This window comes from Bufo bufo, chromosome 7 (assembly GCF_905171765.1).
Source record: "Bufo bufo chromosome 7, aBufBuf1.1, whole genome shotgun sequence".
NCBI classification, from domain to species: Eukaryota; Metazoa; Chordata; class Amphibia; order Anura; family Bufonidae; genus Bufo; species Bufo bufo.
Window position 1 is genome coordinate 25,882,054 of NC_053395.1, and position 18,608 is coordinate 25,900,661.

Consider the following 18,608-nt stretch of genomic DNA (forward strand, 5'->3'; position numbering starts at 1 on the left):
GCACAGGGCTTCCTGGAGCTTCTGCCAGCCTGGCACCACCTGATGAGATGCTTTGTACCTGAGCGGCGCAGGACGAGCTCCACACGCCTCCATTCTTACAGTTTAACCACAGCCTCACACTTTGGAGTTTGACCCCAGATGCAGAGTGTCTCCGAGCCAAAGGAATTGTGCTGCGTGCGCCCCTTTCTCCGTCTGCCCCGGGTCTGAGAAGACGCATCTGGCAGGCACTGGGTAAGCGCCAGCTACAACCTCCCGATGGGTAGAACTTGTGTCTGCAGAACAATGTCCTCCATTGTCGTGGACCTGCACTATAGGATTGTGGGGTGTAAGTGACGGGGGACGTCTGTACTAAGGTCCATTGTACCCAGCACTAATGATAATAGATTTTCTGTGTCCGGTTTAGTCGGCGACTTTATATATTATATTGGTATTGTGATGTATTATCTGGAAATGTTCTAATATGCCGGGTGCATCACATTTCTCAAGATATCTGCTTGCTGCTGATGAGTGGAAACTTTCTTGTGTACATCCAGAGGCTGTAAGCCTGTCCTAAACGTGTGCCGCTCGCACAAATGTATCCGGATTGCTGTGTGATCAGAATCATGAATGTGTCACCATTCATTGTCAGTAGGCAGAGATCTTGAAAAGTGTGAGAAAGCAATCCATAACTGTGCATTATATTATATTGAATGCGACAAAGAGTTAAGAGTTTTTAAACCTTTTTTAGGCTACATGCACACGTCCGTGCCGTCCGCGTGCATTCCGCAATTTGCATAACGGAACGGGTCACCCATTATAGAAATAGCAAAGCGGACAAGAATAGGACATGTTCTGTTCTTTTTTTTGCGGGGCCACAGAACGGAGCCACGGATGCGGACAGCACATTGAAGTGAATGGGTCCGCATCCGAACCACAGGAAATGCGGCTCAGACGCGGGCCCAAACACCGGTCATGTGCATGAGGCTTTATACTCAGAAACTATCTTCTGGATAGGTCAACAGTATCGGATCGTTGGGGGTCTGACACCCGGGATCCCCACCGATCAGCTGTTTGAGAAGGCAGCTCATCCTAGGCCAGTGATGTTCATCGGTCTTGGAGATGTACTAGTTCCGGATCTTGGATTTAGTAAGGTAAAGGTGTTGCACTCTTCTTTTAACTACATCCTGAAGTGGCGTGGAAAAGACGGTTGTCAAGACAAGAGAACTGTCTGGTATTGCAACATGGCCATATTCAACTGTGCTGCAGTGACACATACTCCCTATGGATAAGGGGGGGCGCTGTTCCTATCACAAAGCTTCCTTTTTCACCTCTCGTACATTAGGTAATTGAGCCCTATAGAAGACGATGGTTTCTGGTCTGTGACTTTCCCCGTCACGCCTAATGACCTACTTTCACTTGATTACAACACAACGGGCAGAGATTAACCTGTCATTTATAGCTATAAAAGTTTCCTCTTTATGATTTCTTTTATTTGCAGCTTTCATGCCGATTACCCAGAATTATCAGCCCTGTATCCCGGACAATGGAGACCACTACTCCCCAGAATAACGGAACGGGGGACCTTTTCCCCAAGAAGTCTCTGGAAGTTGTGGACATTGTGGTCCTAGTATTGTACTTTATCTTTGTACTAGGAGTTGGCTTATGGGTAAGGATCCCGCAGCACTTTTCCTACTCGTATTGAGTGGCACCTGTAGTTTAGGAACATTGGTACCTCTCAGGGGTGTGTATACTTTTACCATTTTATTGCTCCAATGCATCTAAATTACAAAGTGAAGAAAATCTCCTACTGTATTCTGTATACAGCTCCTATGCCAAGCTGTGTGTTTCCATGGTTACAGACTACAAACAAATCCTGTATGTAGTCTGACCCTGCAGTCACTTTTAAGGCTACAGCTACACAGCATTGTGTGACCATGACGGCTATCTCCCCTATTTTAACTTTGTAATTTGGATATACCTACCCCCTGCCAAATCGTAAACCGGTCGCAAGCAAATCACTGTTGCACGTGACTCGCATTGCCCTCTACGCGACCTGTAACCAAAAATCCAAAAGTGCTGTGGCGGTTGTGTAAAGGCATGAGCCGCAACACATCCCCATAGACAATCATTAGGCGTGATGTTGCAACGTGACATTGTGATCTTCTTAACACACCACACGTGTCGCCATGTAACCCTCAGCCTCACTCTCCTCCATCAGTCTCTTCTTATACCACCGTAATATGCTGCAAGAAGAGAAGGCAAGAAGTAACACGTGACTGCACTTGCTTTGTAGTCTGTAACCATGACGACACATAGGTCTGCATAGGACCTGTATGCACAAATCGGTAGAATTTTAAGGCTATGTACACGTTCTGGGGCAGTTTTTTTGCATTTTACTCATTTTGGGCTAAAAATCTTTTTTTGAATTGGTCTTTATTAAAAATATTCAGCTGTTCTGTCACAAAGGGTTAACTGTGTGAATGTTACTTTTAATTTCAATTTGTGCCAGTCATCTAATAAACTTTATCTCTAAATTACTGAGAGGTTATAAACACCTGTTTAAACCACATTCTTATCAGTAAGATAATAATTTAGCTATAATGAGTGTTTATAAGGTCAGAGATAAGGAGCCATCAGCTGAGCTGCCTGATGGAACAGAGTAAAAATACAGAGCATGCTACTAGAGAATCTCAAGGCTGTACAGGGAAAGGGGCTCAACATTTTTAATAAAGACCAATTGAAAAAATGTGTTTTAGCTCAAAATGAGTACAGTGCAATAATAATAAAAGAATGCCCCCGAAGGTGTCCATAGCCTTAATGAAGGCTATTTGCAAAGTTGCTATTTTAGATGCATTGAAGTCATGAAGAAGGATAAATCCTACATGTCTCTTGTAAGGAGGTTGGAGAATTCTGAACACGTATAACAGGTTATTTTCTTTCTGACAGTCCATGTGGCGCACGAAGAGGAGCACAGTGAAGGGTTATTTCCTGGCAGGAAAGGACATGGTATGGTGGCCTGTAAGTATCAGTCTACTGGTAAATGTAATTAATTTCCACTGGGAAAATTCCAAATCCTACTGGCTGAGCCAGGATTTTAATTCCATTACAGCCACAAATCCTTTAAAGGGGGTGCGTGAAATTAGAACAAAGGAAACACTGCCCCTCTTGTCTGTAGGTCGCCCCTGGTATTGCAGCTCAGCCCCATTCAAGGACTGCTGCAATACCAATTAGTGGACAAGAGGGCGCTGTTTCATTATGACTGATGGATTGTGTAAGGTTCATTCATTTCCTATGATTTTTGATAGCTCAGACATGTTTGTTCCCCTCTTCTGGTCATGCGGGTGTGTACAGTCACATCTATACCTCTCATGTCTGTCTGCAGGTAGGGGCCTCCTTGTTTGCTAGTAATGTGGGCAGCGGGCATTTCATTGGCCTTGCAGGATCAGGAGCAGCTTCCGGGATTGCGGTCACAGCCTACGAATGGAATGTAAGTACATCTCTTACCTCTGCCAGGAACGCTCCACCTGCAGGATGAGATATGGGGAAATCACTGCCGCTACAGTGTTTATATTGTAGGAAGTCCAGGAACACAAATGATGTGAAACGCACACCGTGCAGATTAGGCCCCATGTACACGACTGCTGTTTGGGCCCGCGTCCGATCCGTTTTTTTTTGTTTTTTTTGTGGGTTGCACACGGACCCATTGAAATGAATGGGTCAGGATTCAGTGCAGGTGCTATGCGTTCACGTTACGCATTGCACCCGTGCGGAAAACTCGCTCATGTGAATAGTGATTTGCATTCTCTCTCTGCACAGTTATTCGATGTAGGAAAAAGCATTGCTGTTAGAGGTGTATCATTCCACAAGCTTACTGTCTAATAACCAGCAAAATAGTGATTGCAGCTCTGAAGTATAACGAATACAAGATTTGTAATGCAGTGTAAGAATTGAACCAGCTATTTATATAGAGTAATTATCTAATTAAAAAGGAAAAGAAGACACAAAAGATAAGAACTGCTCCATGGACCTTACTGAGAATGGAGTAAAGGACAGAGCCGGTAGAATGCACAAGATGAGAGTAGTGACTCTTGGTCACAGCTGTTAATGTTTATAAGGCAGGTGATTGATTATCTGGACCCGTGTGAGCAATGAACTGTCACCCGCTCGTTATTTGGAGTTTAGTTGCCAAGTATTCATGATATTGTTAACAAGCCCCTGATTACATTATAAAGTGCAATGGCCTGTGAAATGCTCCTGGTTATTATGCTTGATCGGTGGCGCCACCTACTGGTCACTGTGTCATTTTAACTTACAGTTGTAGTTGTCAGGGGGAAACTTTCTGTATAAATCTCCAAACACGTCCAAAGCAGCACGTGGGAACAGAGTAGAATATTTAAGGTTAGTATTGAATGAGGAGTTATGGTGCTATGGGTCTTCTGCAGTGGGTGAACCCCAAATAAGCTGATCATAGGGTTTCCTGCTGTTGGGACCACTAGTTATCTGCTATAGTCTTTGAGTAACTGTGTTGTAAGGGTATTTTATAAGTTTTATCCCCTTAATTAAACTTAATTTACAGTATATTTTTTATCACTTAGCCTGTGTAAGCCTATTTATTTTTTAATCTTAAAATTTTCGTTAAAACTGATTTCCATTAAAATCAATAGGCTGTCCAAGTAATGGAGTGATGTGCTGGATCCTCCAGAGTCAGTAGTGCTCTATGTTCTTGATAATAGATGAGGGTTCTGAACGGGCTGCACCCCTCCCCCCATTATCTAATAATTCTCTAATAAGATATCTGAAACTTGGATTCAGAACTAAAAAACTAAATTAATAACCAGGATAACATTTGACGTGTTGTCACCACGGATGCCAGAAAGTATAAACCATGAAAGAAATACGAGGCGGAAGAGAAGACCAAAATCCTTTTTGATAAATGACCCCCCCCCCCCCCCATTGTGTTTATTGTATGTAAGCTGTATCTCTCCCCCCACAGGGTCTCTTCTGTGTCTTGGTGTTGGCCTGGTTGTTTCTCCCTATTTATATATCTGCTGGGGTAAGAAATCTAATTAATTGCAGTCATTATAGCATGTGTATGATCAGTGGTGATGTCACCTCACCTACGTCTCTTGTACCCAGGTCACCACGATGCCCGAGTATCTACAGAGGCGCTTTGGAGGAAAACGGATCCAGATTTATCTCGCTATCCTTTACCTGTTTATCTACATATTCACCAAGATTTCTGTAAGCTCCAATGGGAAAAGCAGGACAGAATAAACCACACCCATGCTTACAGGCCACGCCTACACAGGAATATACCACACCTATATAAGAATAAGCCACACCCATTCCCAATGAAATGATAAATGATCACAGAGTTAAAGGGGTTGTCTGAGATTCTCAAATTGATGGTCTATCCTTAAGATATCGTTGTAGGTCCGACTCCAGGCACCTTGTTGTTTGGCTGTGTGAAGAGGACTCTTCCTAGTCCAGTGACATCACGTTCATTGATCACATGGTCTAGGTGCAGATCAGTCCCATTCAAGTCATTGCTATTGAGCTATAGCATATATGGCGCTGTGCTTAGTAAATTCACCAGGCGGCACGCTGCAGCCTCACTGGATGCCTGGAGTCGGCCCCCACCATCAGATATGGACGACCTATCCTGAGGACAGCTCCTTTAGTAGTGGCAATACTTATAAAATAAATCAATTCTAACCTTTTGTAGACCACCAGTACCTTATAAATCCCAGTAGCGTGTATAGCACTGGGAGGATGTTTATAAGCATCCTGCGGAGTGAGTGCCAGCGCAAGAGACATTGCTGCCATAGATGGGGGCTGTTGTGGCAAGTGAATATCCATGTTTAAAAAAAAAAAAACATGTTGTTTTTTTAAGTCCCTGCTGTTTCATTTCTCAATATATCATTCCTCCATTATTCCTTATACAGAGCTCCCCTGTATAGACATAGAGGTAAATGATAACGTTCTGTCTCCTTGCAGCCACCACTAGGGGGAGCTCAGGAGCTTACTGTATGATATTTATAAATTGAACTCAATAGTACGTCCTTATGCTATAAGCTCATGAGCTCCCTCTAGTGATGGCTGCTGGCAAACAGAATTTAAGCATTTGCTGCTTTGTTTGTGCAGGGGATTTGGAACTCTGTATTAGAAATATGACTGCATGTCGGATCTATAATATAGGAATAGTCTTTAACCGCCCTCTGAACAGTCCTCCCCTTTACACAAGTGTGGACGCTTCTGTCGACTCTTCCGCAGGTGGACATGTACGCGGGCGCACTATTTATCCAGCAGGCTCTCCACTGGGATCTCTATGTGGCTGTGATCGGATTACTTGTCATCACTGCGATCTATACCGTGGCCGGTGAGTTGTGCAGAGCGTGTAGCGTCCATGATATTGAGGATCCACGTCTAGTCTGGTCTGACCCATCTACCCGGTTTACGTTTTGCATTGTAGGAGGCCTGGCTGCCGTCATCTATACAGACACGCTGCAGACAGTCATCATGATCATCGGGGCGCTTATTCTCATGGCCTTTAGTAAGTAGATGATAGCTGCAAACTGGCCCTGGCCTAAAATTTTAGAGCGCTCGTTACATGAGCTAAATTATCTGGTACATTGTAACAAACTATCAGAGTAGGAGATATACCACTGTAGCAAACCCTCAGCAGTGAGAAGTCTTAGGCGGTATGTATATATTAATTGCATCCGGACTGATATAAAAAGTGAACCCTGACGACCTGATCTTGATTTTCATTCAGGCTTTATAGAGATTGGCGGCTATGCAGAGCTGGAAAAATTATATTTCACAGCGATCCCATCCAGTCGCACGGAGAACAGCAGTTGTGGGGTCCCCAGAGAAGATGCCTTTCACCTCTTTAGAGACCCAGTCTACTCAGATCTGCCCTGGCCTGGTGTCCTGGTGGGGATGACCATTCCATCTATCTGGTACTGGTGCACAGATCAGGTAAATATGGCCCTGCTCAAGTCAGTGTGGACACATGGAGAGGACAGGAGGTCTTTATATAAGTAGGAGCCGGGTCCTGAACTGCTTCCTCCATTTGCTAATGGCCACTCGGAGCCACCACTAGAGGGAGCTTACTGCATACATACTTCTGCCATTGCCATTGGGTTTAATATTAGCTGTATAAATCCATCAGCAGTGAGCTCCCCCTAGTGGTGACTCCAGGCAGTCAGAATGCTATTATTTATCAAGTCAGAAAATTAGGAGATGAATCGCCACAGAATTATGGAGCTAAAACTAGAATGGTGGATCTGAATTTAGCTGCGTACCTAGAGATCATGGCACAGGGCTTGTCTATATCTGCAAAATCTTTAACAGGCCTACCACCTATCACGTGAAATAACCGGTGGAGCCTTTGAGCTTGTCAGGCACCGGGTGCGACCGTTATCCGTGCAATGTCTATAGCTTATGGCCATGATCACCTGTAAAGCGCTGAGATCTTGACTTGGATGATGTGGCTGAATGCTCTTGGTCCTCGTGTCCCCAGGTGATTGTGCAGAGATCCCTGTCCGCTAAGAACCTCTCCCACGCTAAGGGCGGCTCCCTGCTGGCGGCTTACATCAAGTTCTTGCCCCTGTTTATGATGGTGCTTCCTGGAATGATCAGCAGGGTCCTCTTCACAGGTAAAATCGTGGCCAAATCCAGACGGTAGAGTTCATTGGAGGGGTCTTGTATCTGGGGCTCCACTGATCTGGAGGAGGGGGGTCCGGTTCACTTCTCCATTGGCTTTATCATCCATTACAGATCAGGTAGCGTGTGCAGATCCCGAACTCTGCAAGTCAATCTGTGGTAACCCGTCTGGATGTTCCGATATTGCCTACCCCAAAATGGTGATCGAATTACTGCCGACAGGTAAGACAGCAGCTATGGCAATGGAAGCCTGTCACCCCTACTATGCCACCCTAGCTGAGAGCAGCGTGAGGGCGCCACGGAGCAGAGCAGTAGGTTAGGGCCGACCCACACTGATTGACAGCTTTGTGTATAGACGCACACTGGGGGAAGCTGCCGATCAGTGCCATATTCACACTGTGCGTTCAGATCAGAATTTACATCTCTATCTGGCCCTATGCACATCGCATTTCTGGTCTATGGACTTGAACATAGCCTTAATCTAAAACTATATACTGCCCTCCCATGGATAGGGCAACATAGTAGAGGAGACTGTTATAGATCGTGTGGTCATTTTAAAGGGCATCTGTCAGCAGTTTTGTACCTATGACACTGGCTGACCTGTTACATGTGCGCTTGGCAGCTGAAGGCATCTGTGTTGGTCCCATGTTCATATGTGTCCGCATTGCTGAGAAACATGATGTTTTAATATATGCAAATGAGCCTCTAGGAGCAACGGGGGCGTTACCGTTACACCGAGAGGCTCTGCTCTCACTCTGAATCTGCCCAGCCCTTTCCACTTTGATTGGTAGGACCAGGCATTGTATATGTGTTCACACCTGGACCTGTCAATCAAAGTGCAGAGGGCGCAGCAGTTGCAGACCCTCTAGGTGTAATGGTAACGCCCCCGTTGCTCCTAGAGGCTCATTTGCATATATTAAAACATAATTTTCCTCAGCAATGAGGGCACATATGAACATGGGACCAACACAGATGCCTTCAGCTGCCAAGTGCACATGTAACAGGTCAGCCAGTGTCATAGGTACAAAACTGCTGACAGATGCCCTTTAAGAAAAAAAAAAAAGTTATAAACTCTGTTATATATTAGCCTTCAAAATAATAATCTTCTTCCGCATCTTCCTCTTATGGTGACCTGCTGATATCATATCAGTGATGATGTCATTATGGATGGGATGCTCTCAGGTCACCACAGAAGCGGAGCCAGCAGAATGGGTTAATAAGATTAAGCGGGAAATTGTAAAAAATTGTAATTGCAACTCTTCCTCTGCCTTTACCCCTAGGACTGAGAGGTCTGATGATGTCAGTGATGATCGCTGCCCTCATGTCCTCGCTGACCTCCATATTTAATAGTGCCAGCACCATTTTCACCATGGATCTGTGGCGTCACATCCGCCCACGCTCTACGGAGTGGGAGCTGATGATCGTGGGGAGGTAGGGGCTCAGCCTTACTGCTATTATATTACATCCAGCTCCTACTTTGGCTTTGCTCACCACTCCTTACAACGGAGCCCGCAACGCCAATGGCTCGGCTATTTCCGTAAGCCTCATAGAAGTGAATGGAGTGCTTCCTATTCATTTTAATGGGATTTCCAAAAATAGTTGAGTGAGCTACTCGGCTATTGTTGGTGCTCCCATAGAAATGAATGGAGGGCGACCGTGCATGTGCGGTGCGCCCTCTGACTCTCTGCGGGCTCCCATCTCTGGGACCCGCACCTATCAGACATCGGGGAATATCACTAGGATATGCCCCCAGTGGGAATAACCCTTTAATTCTCTACCCATTTGGGGCTTAGGAGTCCAGTGGGCGGAGGAACTGAGTGATTGACAGCCATCCTTGTATGACTGTGTTTACAGATAGCTGTCAATCACTGAGTAGAACCACCCACTGGACTCCTAAGCATCGAAAGAGCAGGGAATTGGATGTATAAAATTAGTTTTAGGGAATCAATATCAGTCTGCTCAGCTCCTCCTGCTCTGTAGCCTGCAAATCAGACACCAAGTCTTCACTATTTCAGGGTCTTTGTGCTGGTGTTGGTGGCCGTGTCCATTCTGTGGATCCCCCTGGTCCAGGCCAGCCAGGGTGGTCAGCTCTTCATCTACATCCAGGCTATCAGTTCCTACTTACAGCCCCCTGTGGCTGTGGTCTTCATCGCTGGCTGCTTTTGGAAACGGACCAATGAAAAGGTAAGAGATGATTTACAGCAACATTTAAAGGGTCTGTACACAACCCCTTCTCAAATGCCCTTTGGGGCACTCTGTGTTAAATGGAAGGGGTCCTCCCAATTGAGCCACCAGAGAAACCACTACCTCTGTGCATTACATAGACAGTCCATTCATTTCAGTGCTGCAGTAAGGACTTAAAGGGGTTGGCCCATCTGGCAGATAGCATATTGCTAGGATATGCCATCAATGCCAGATAGGTGCAGGTCCCACCTCAAGGACCCACTCATATCTCCATAACATGGCCCCCGAAGTGAAGCAGAGCAAACAATTTGCTGTGCATTCACTGCCGTGGGTGTTTCGGCTGTTTTTGGAAGTCCTATAGTAGTGTGAATGGAGAGCACACCATACGAGAACGGTTGGGAACTGCACCTATGTGACATTAATGGCATATCCTAGTGATATCCAGATAAAGATAATTGGATTTGTGTACTTGCCGTAAAATCCGTTTCTCGATGAATGCATTGGGGGACACAGCACCATGGGTATATGCCTGGCTGACACTAGCAAAAGAAAAGTGTTACCTAGTACAAATATAGAAAGGAGGTGAGTTGAGGAAGTATCAGATCAGAGACCCCTAAGGGGTTTAAAAAGTGGATTAGATGAAGACAAATCAGGAACCATCTTGTGAAGCAGGCGGCTTCTTAGGGGTTACAGGGTCCTTGCTTTTCTTGGTTTTTTGTTTCTTTGGGGTAATGGAGAGTTCCCAGGGTTGAAGGACTGGAAGAGATGGTAGTGTGGTGATGTCCTGCACTTTATCCCAGTCCATTAGATCCAGCGCGTTGTAGGCCTCTGGGAGATCCGAGAATGAAGAGATGTTGATCCTCTTACCGGAGACAATAAACGAAAATGGAAAGGACCATCTGTAAGGAATTTGTCTTTCCTTGAGGAGGGCCTTAAGGGGTCGCAGGGCTCTTCTCTCCGTCCACTCTTCAAAAGAGAAGTCCTGGTAGATCTGGGATAGGGGCCGCGCTGCTCTAGACGCTTTGAGTATTGTCTCCTTGTCCTGAAAGTTCAGGAAGCGACTGATAATGTCTCTTGGTGGGTCGTTATCTTTAGGTCGCGGGCGTAATGCTCTATGGGCCCTTTCTATAATTAGCATAGAAGGATCAAAGTCCCCTAGTAAAGAGGCGACTATCTTCATGATCGCAGACAGGATGTCTGCAGCTGAGACCGATTCAGGAACTCCCCTGAACTGGAGATTATTTTGCCTGCCCGGTTCTCCTGGTCTTCCAGGGAAGAATAAAGCTGGTTAATATGCGCTTGGCACAGTGAGAGGGATTGCGTGACCGCTGCACTGTGATCTATGGTAGCGGCTTCCAGTGAGTCCACCCTGTGGCCTATCTGTTGGACGTCATGGGCCACCTCCTGTAGCTTGGAGTATATAGGGTTTAAAGCCTCTTCCAGGGCTTATTTAATAAAGCGGCGGGAGATCAGGAGGTTTTGTGACTCACCGGCCTCTCCGCAGTCGTCCTCACAGTTGGATTGTCCCGAAGCACGGGAGCCCACGATGCTGTTGAGAGTCGCGGCCATCTTGGGATCTTTAGTTGATCCGGCTGCATGTTGTTTTTTCAGGTAGTCATGTCTGACACAGCAGGGGTCACTTTGGCTTGAGGGGCAGGTTCCCCGTGCTTGGGTCCACCGTACTTGTCAACCGTCAGCTTAAAAATGCCCTCCCCACAGCAGGTTGAAAGCAGGAGCTGCAGCCATTCAGCACAAAGAAAAGTGTTGGCTCTGCCCAGGTGGGCTATACCCGCTCCACAGCCACTAAGCTAATCAGATTGTACCAAACGCAGTAGGAGAGAGAAAAAGAACAAGAGAACAGCCGGAGAGAGAGAGAGAAAGTAAAAAACAAAAGGGTGGGATCTGTGTCCCCCAGTGCATTGAACGAGAAACAGATTTTACGGCAAGTGCAAAAATCCAATTTTCTCGTTAATGGCATTGGGGAACACAGCACCATGGGACATCCTAAAGCAGTACCCAAGGGTGGGAAAAGAACAGCCATGCAACCGGTTGGGTGTACAGGTGTAGGGGAACCATGTGACCCAACAGGAGATAGGAAAACAAGGAATGGGCCGAGAGGTTCCATGACCAGGTAAAATCCCAAGGAATAAGCAGTGGAAGACTTCCAGAATCCAAGGAGAAATGCCTGGGAGAGAATCCCAAATGCAAGAAAAAGGCAAAGCTTAACCAAAGGCTGGTGAAAAAGAAAAACCTAAAGGAGAAGAGGCAGGGCAGATGTCCTGCGTGGAAACAAAGGTGAACAAACGCCCACTGGAGAGCCAGAGGGAGGAACTGGAAAGATCCCGTTCCCTATTGATAAACAGGAGCACATCACCACCAGAAAGCGACCGTTGGCAGTGACCTAGCCAGACTAGATATAGAATATGCTCAAGGATGGTGATGACCAACCCCCGGCACCCCAGCCGCGGCGAAACCGCGACTCCCAGCCCTCCCCACCCATTTCAATGGAGTTCAGAGAACAGCCAAGCAAGTGTGCACCCCAGGAGCCGCAGCCCCACCACAGCCGGAACTCCGGCCACCACAGCTCCAGGCAAAGGATCTAGAAGAAGACAGATCCAGCAAGAAGATATGATGGTCCCCAAGGGCCAGCAAGGGAGCCTGTCGGAGGAGAAAATACCTGGGAAAAGACAGAAGTCCTGACCCAAGGAAAACAACCTCCTTGAGGGCAGGCAAAAGGAAGGCCCCGATGAACACCCAGAAGCAAAGGAAAGTCAATTCCGGAAAGCCGAGAAACGAAGGAACCCAGTCAGAAAAAAAGGACTTGGCAAGGAAAGCCGCTCCGAATGGTCACAGACCAAGGACATGCCCTGCCGTGGCTAATGCCGTGTGAAGGCTCAGGAGCAGATGCCAGGATAGAGAGGAAGCAGGGAGGCACAGGTGGCTGAATACTCCGAAAAAACGAATCAAAACAGTCACCATAGGAAGAGAGCAAGCCTCCTTACACCTGAAACAGGTGAGAGGAGAGAAACACCCGATGAGAAGGGGAAGGTGGAACACAAGATACTCACCGTCCGACGTCTTCGAGCGCCGCAGGGTCACCCCTTCGGCAGACTCAACACTTAGGTGGGATGCAGTCATGGGGACTGGGTGACCGGCGAGGTACCCGAGTACGCACTGGCAGGGGGTGCAACTAAAGTGGTAATCCACGATGGAGCCCCATCCTGCAGCAGGCAGAGACCTGCAGAAGAAAGAAAAAGGAATAAAAATAAAACAATAAAAAGCAGCAAGACCTGCGAAAAAAGAGCAGGTCATGTCTGCCTCGTACGGACACTAGACTAAAACTGATTAGCCTAGTGGCTGTGGAGGGGGTATAGCCCACCTGGGCGGAGCCAACACTTTTCTTTTGCTAGTGTCAGCTGGGCATATACCCATGGTGCGGTGTTCCCCAATGCCATTACCGAGAAAGGAATACCCTTTTAAGTGCTGCAATACATGGGTTTGGGCCTCTCCTTTTTTTGTATAAGGGGTCCCCTGACCCCAAGTAACTTACATCCCATTTGTTTTCTAGGGGGCATTCTGGGGCCTGACCATAGGATTGGTGGTTGGTATAATCCGTATGGTGCTGGACTTTGTCTACGCAGCACCCCGCTGCGATCAGCCTGACACGCGGCCGGCGGTGGTGAAGTACGTACACTACTTATATTTCTCTATGATCCTTGCATTGCTGACTCTCATAGTCGTGGTATTCGTCAGTCTGTGGACAAAGCCCCCTACCAAGGAAATGGTAAGAAATCCTCCCGATCCAGTCGTTATATTTACATTGTCATCTAGATCTCCATTTACACACCCAAGAATTCCAACACAATCCCCCCCACCCCACCTATTACGAGTCATGTGACAGCATCCTTTATCGTTAAGGTCAGTGGCCTCACCTGGTTCACACGTTTCAGTAAAAGAGAAGGAAGCCCAGAAATAAGAGGGGATATCAGAGAAAACAATGTGGTAGAGACCCCTGACGAGACGAACCCCTCTGAAGATGATGGTAGCGACAAGTCCACAGGTAAGATGTCTGCTAAGTAGGAAAAAATAATAATAATGGAACCAAGGGAACTAAAACCATTGTAAGAGCACCACCTTGTGGACAGTTATATATATATATTTTTTTTATTAAATACTTACTGTTTTATGTATACAGCCATTATGGAGACCAGTGCATCTCCATGGCTACAGACTACAAACTAGCCCGGTGTAGTCTGATCTTCCAGTAGGTATACATGCCTTATATAGAGAATTGTTAAATAATTTCATAGGCGAGAGTGCTAGATATATACCGTATGACATATCCATTGCCCAGAAGTGATATCATTGTATGAACTCATTCTCTCCTACAGATCATCTGCCCTTCAGGATCCGCCTTAAGAAAGCCATACTCTGGTTATGTGGGATGGAAAAGAATACTGACGAGGAGGATGAGACGGTTGCCCCAGAAGATTCCCCTGAAGTTTTGCTCTATGAGAATCCGGTGGTAAAAAACATCCTGAACATTAACCTCCTCGTCTGCACGAGTGCTGCAGTCTTCCTGTGGGGCTACTTTGGCTGAACGATGACACACATTTACCCCCCCAGGGCAATTTCTTTTTGGGCAGAGCACAGTACCGTCATGTGAATTCAATGTGAAGGTTGTTCTGCAGAGCGTTATCTTCAGACTGCGTTCTTCTAGCAGGGACTGTTGGGTGCGCCATGACCTCGCAGAGCAGGGTGTGTGGCATGAATTTAACATCATATGGTAAAAATAGAAAATAAAAAAAAAAGTAAAATCTAAAATGCCCCCCCCAAAAAAATACTTACATCTGTACAGGATAGACATTCCTGTAATTCATAAAAATAATGTTACTCAGTTTTTGGAATTGCAAAATAAAACTAAAGTGGCAGAGTGCGAACTGATTCTTCTATTTGGCTAGTGGTAGCTGCTTGCTGCCACCACTAGAGGGAGCTCACTACACATGGATGTATACAGCTGGAGCAAATGCCCTCAGTCTGTGACACAGATGGCCCAAGAAACTGTTCTGCCTGGCCCTCTGCACGTCAGAGAGGGGTAGCAAATGTGAAAAGGGAAAAGTAAGTACCAATGATGCACCGTGTGGCTGGCAGTGATAGAGGGCACTGCATTATTGGCACAGCTATGGTGGGGTGTTGGCACTATTTTTGCGGGGAGCGGGAATAGGTTGATGGCAGCCCTATGAAAAGGCACTTAGCTTGTAATTACTGGCACAATGGTTTACGCCACTGTGGCCAGTGGTTGGCTGGAGCCGTGCCTCTTAAGCTTTATTGTGGCCCAAGTGACAGGGCCACTCTTGGATAGGAGCTAGAGTATTAATTTCAATGGGAGTTCTGTATGCAGTGAGCGCCACCTAGTGGTGACTGCAGGAGAGAGAACACCATAACTGTATGGCAGGAAGCAGCTGGGCCCTATAGCAGTATTCCTTTTCTGTTCTATGGCTGGCCTGATGAGGGCGCTATAAAGGTACTGTAGATAAAGAAATAATCTCAGAATTCAGCACCTATTTATATATATATTTTTTAAATCCATCACTTTTAGACGGTGAAAAGTAAGAAACCTGAATTTATAAATAAGCAATTAAAGGGATTGTCCAGCAAAATTATATTTCCAGCGCCACTCTTGTCCACAGGTTGTGTGCGGTACTGCAGCTCAGCCCCATTCATTTCAGCGATAGACATGGCTTTTGTACAAGTGTGGTGCTCTTTCGGAGGGGGGGGGGGGGCGGGGGAATCCCTTCCTTATGATCCTGGTGTCCGGAGCTTAACCACTTAAGGACCACAGGTTTATACCCCCCTAGTGACCAGGCCATTTTTTACAAATCGGCACTTCACAACTTTCACGGTTTATTGCTCGGCCATGCAACTTGGCACCCAAATGAATTTTACCTCCTTTTCTTCTCACAAATACAGCTTTCTTTTGGTGGTATTTGATTGCTGCTGAGATTTTTCGTTTTTCTGATATTAATCAAAATAGACCGCAATTTTCTCAAAAAAAAGTGTATTTTTAACTTTTTCTGGTAAAATTGTTCAAATATAATTACATTTTTGTGTCAGAATTTATTGTGCTACATGTCTTTGATAAAAAAAAATCCAATAAGTGTATATTTATTGGTTTGCGCAAAAGTTATAGCGTTTACAAACTATGGTACAAAAATGTGAATTTCCGCATTTTGAAACAGCTCTGACTTTCTGAGCACCTGTCATGTTTCTTGAGGCGCTAGAATGCCAGGATAGTATAAATACCCCCCAAATGACCCCATTTTAGAAAGAAGACACCCCAAAGTATTCACGGAGGGGCATGGTGAGTTCATGTATGATTTAATTTTTTTTCACAAGTTAGCGGAAAATGACACTTTGAGGAAATAAAAATAATAAAGTTTCCATTTCTCCTAACTTCTGGCAAAAAAAAATCTCCCACGGACTCACTATGCCCCTCAGTGAATACCTTGGGGTGTCTACTTTCCGAAATGGGGTCATTTGTGGGGTGAGTTTACTGTTCTGGTATTTTGGGCAGGGCTAAATTGTGAGCAACCCTGTAAAGCCTAAAGGTACTCGTTGGACTTTCAGCCCCTTTACGCACCTAGGCTGCAAAAAAGTGTCACACATGTGGTATCGCCGTACTCAGGAGAAGTAGGGCAATGTGTTTTGGGGTGTATTTTTACATATACCCATACTGGGTGGAGAGAAATATCTCTGTAAACTGACAACTTTGTATAAAGAAAATGGAAAAAGTTGTCATTTACAGAGATATTTCTCACACACAGTATGGGTATATGTAAAAATACACCCCAAAACACATTGCCCTACTTCTCCTGAGTACGGCGATACCACATGTGTGACACTTTTCTGCAGCCAAGATTCGCAAAAAGGGGCCCAAATTCCAATGAGTACTTTTAGGATTTCACAGGGCACTTCTCACGCTTTAGGGCCCCTAAAATGCCAGGGCAGTATAAATACCCCACAAGTGACACCATTTTAGAAAGAAGACACCAAGGTATTCCGTGAGGGGTATGGTGAGTTCATGTAAAAAAAAAATTTGGTCACAAGTTAGTGGAATTTGAGACTTTGTAAGAAAAAAATAAAAATCTATTTCCGCTAACTTGTGCCAAAAAAAAAAAAATCTTCTATGCAGATCCGCAAAACACATACGGACGTCTGAATAGAGCCTTACAGGGGGGTGATCAGGGAGTCTATATGGGGTGATCATGGGTTAATAAGTGACAGGGGGGGGTGTGTGTGTAGTGTAGTGCTTGGTGCTACTTACAGAGCTGCCTGTGTCCTCTGGTGGTGGATCCAAGCAAAAGGGACCACCAGAGGACCAGGTAGCAGGTATATTAGACGCTGTTATCAAAACAGCGTCTAATATACCTTTCTGATGCAATTTTTTAAACATCTACAGCCTGCCAGCGAATGATCAGCACTGGCAGGCTGTAGTTTAACTTCAGATCTGTGCGCCGCTGTGAACGCGCGCGCATGCGCGCAAAATCTCGGCTCACACGAGATGACGCCAGTAGGCGTCGCTGAGACCTGAGAGCGCTGCCACCCGGACGCCTATCAGCGTGACAGTGGCAGCAAGCGGTTAAGGATTCCATTTAAATATTAAAAGTTAAAAAATCCAATTCTCACGGTTATTGGATTTATTTAGTTATTTTAGTTGTGATTTTTGGGAAATAACCACCAGACGTGAAGAATTTACTTCACAACCATTTTTTATTTCCTCAGGAACAGGATTTTTTTTTTCCAAACAGAAACCTTCTTAAAGTGTGCCAAAAATATATAACTTATATCACATTTGTATCTGTCCGACCGCGATAAGGGCCGCTCGCTACCTCCAGGCTGAAAAAACCCCCCAGCAAAACTAAAAATGGAGAGAGGGCGAAACAACAAGTAGATGGAACAGACGGAGAAACTGATTGACAAAATGTATTTTGACCCCAAAAAACATTTATTAAAATGCCATACTGTGAACCTGTAGAGGGGGCGGCGATAGTGCCAGTGAGGGGGATCAGTCGCTGTAACTGCACAAGATCAATAAATATCCAGAGAAAAAGCTCAAAAATCAGCTATCGGTGTAATGACTATCATAGAGCTGATCGGTTTTGTCGCCACCTGCAGGTTCTAAAAGGCACTGCACAAAAATATTGATAGCTTTTGGTTTTCATCTGAAAGTACGCCAATTATAGATTTTAAGTAATAGGGCTACCCTGACCCTTGTCAATCTGCCCCCTGTAAAAAAATAATGGACCTTTTCTATGCATCTTATGAATTCTGAGAGGTTTATTAGGATCTCATGTGCATTATATAGAGGTTTTCTGGTATATTCAGCACATGCTGGGGGAAGAGTTTGGGTGGGATGACCTATAGGAAAGCACTGACTTCCAGAACGCCTTGTGTTTGGTATTTTGCTTGCAGGCACAAAAATGGGACATTCCCAAAGTGATAGGCCCCCTAATGGCAGTGGGGTGAAAGTGCAGATCATAGATATAGTCATTTCTAGAATTGTACAAGCTAATATAGCAAGTGCTGGAATACACAGATCTCATTTTGCCCAGTGACTTGTTTTAAACTAGCCAGACGAGTGGTAGAGGATACGAATCAGTGCTGTAGCTGTGCTCACCACTAGGGGGAGCTTATGGCATATCACTTATGAGGGGATTTGGAGCTCAGGATTAGACAACGGGACCCTGACCCCCTATAAAGATACACTGATATTCATC

At 45.6% G+C, this 18,608-nt stretch overlaps 1 protein-coding gene across 1 annotated transcript; it reads left to right on the top strand.

The window, feature by feature from the left end:
* Positions 1 to 14,767, top strand: SLC5A11 (solute carrier family 5 member 11). Its single transcript, XM_040440990.1, has 16 exons — positions 1 to 231; positions 1,478 to 1,645; positions 2,926 to 2,997; positions 3,362 to 3,466; positions 4,973 to 5,032; positions 5,116 to 5,220; positions 6,253 to 6,358; positions 6,452 to 6,532; positions 6,755 to 6,960; positions 7,505 to 7,640; positions 7,762 to 7,869; positions 8,928 to 9,078; positions 9,663 to 9,831; positions 13,400 to 13,615; positions 13,750 to 13,891; positions 14,223 to 14,767. The coding sequence occupies exons 2-16, from the start codon at positions 1,523 to 1,525 to the stop codon at positions 14,429 to 14,431; spliced, it is 1,989 nt and encodes a 662-aa protein (XP_040296924.1). The 5' UTR covers positions 1 to 231; positions 1,478 to 1,522; the 3' UTR covers positions 14,432 to 14,767.
* The last annotated feature ends 3,841 nt before the right edge of the window (positions 14,768 to 18,608 follow it).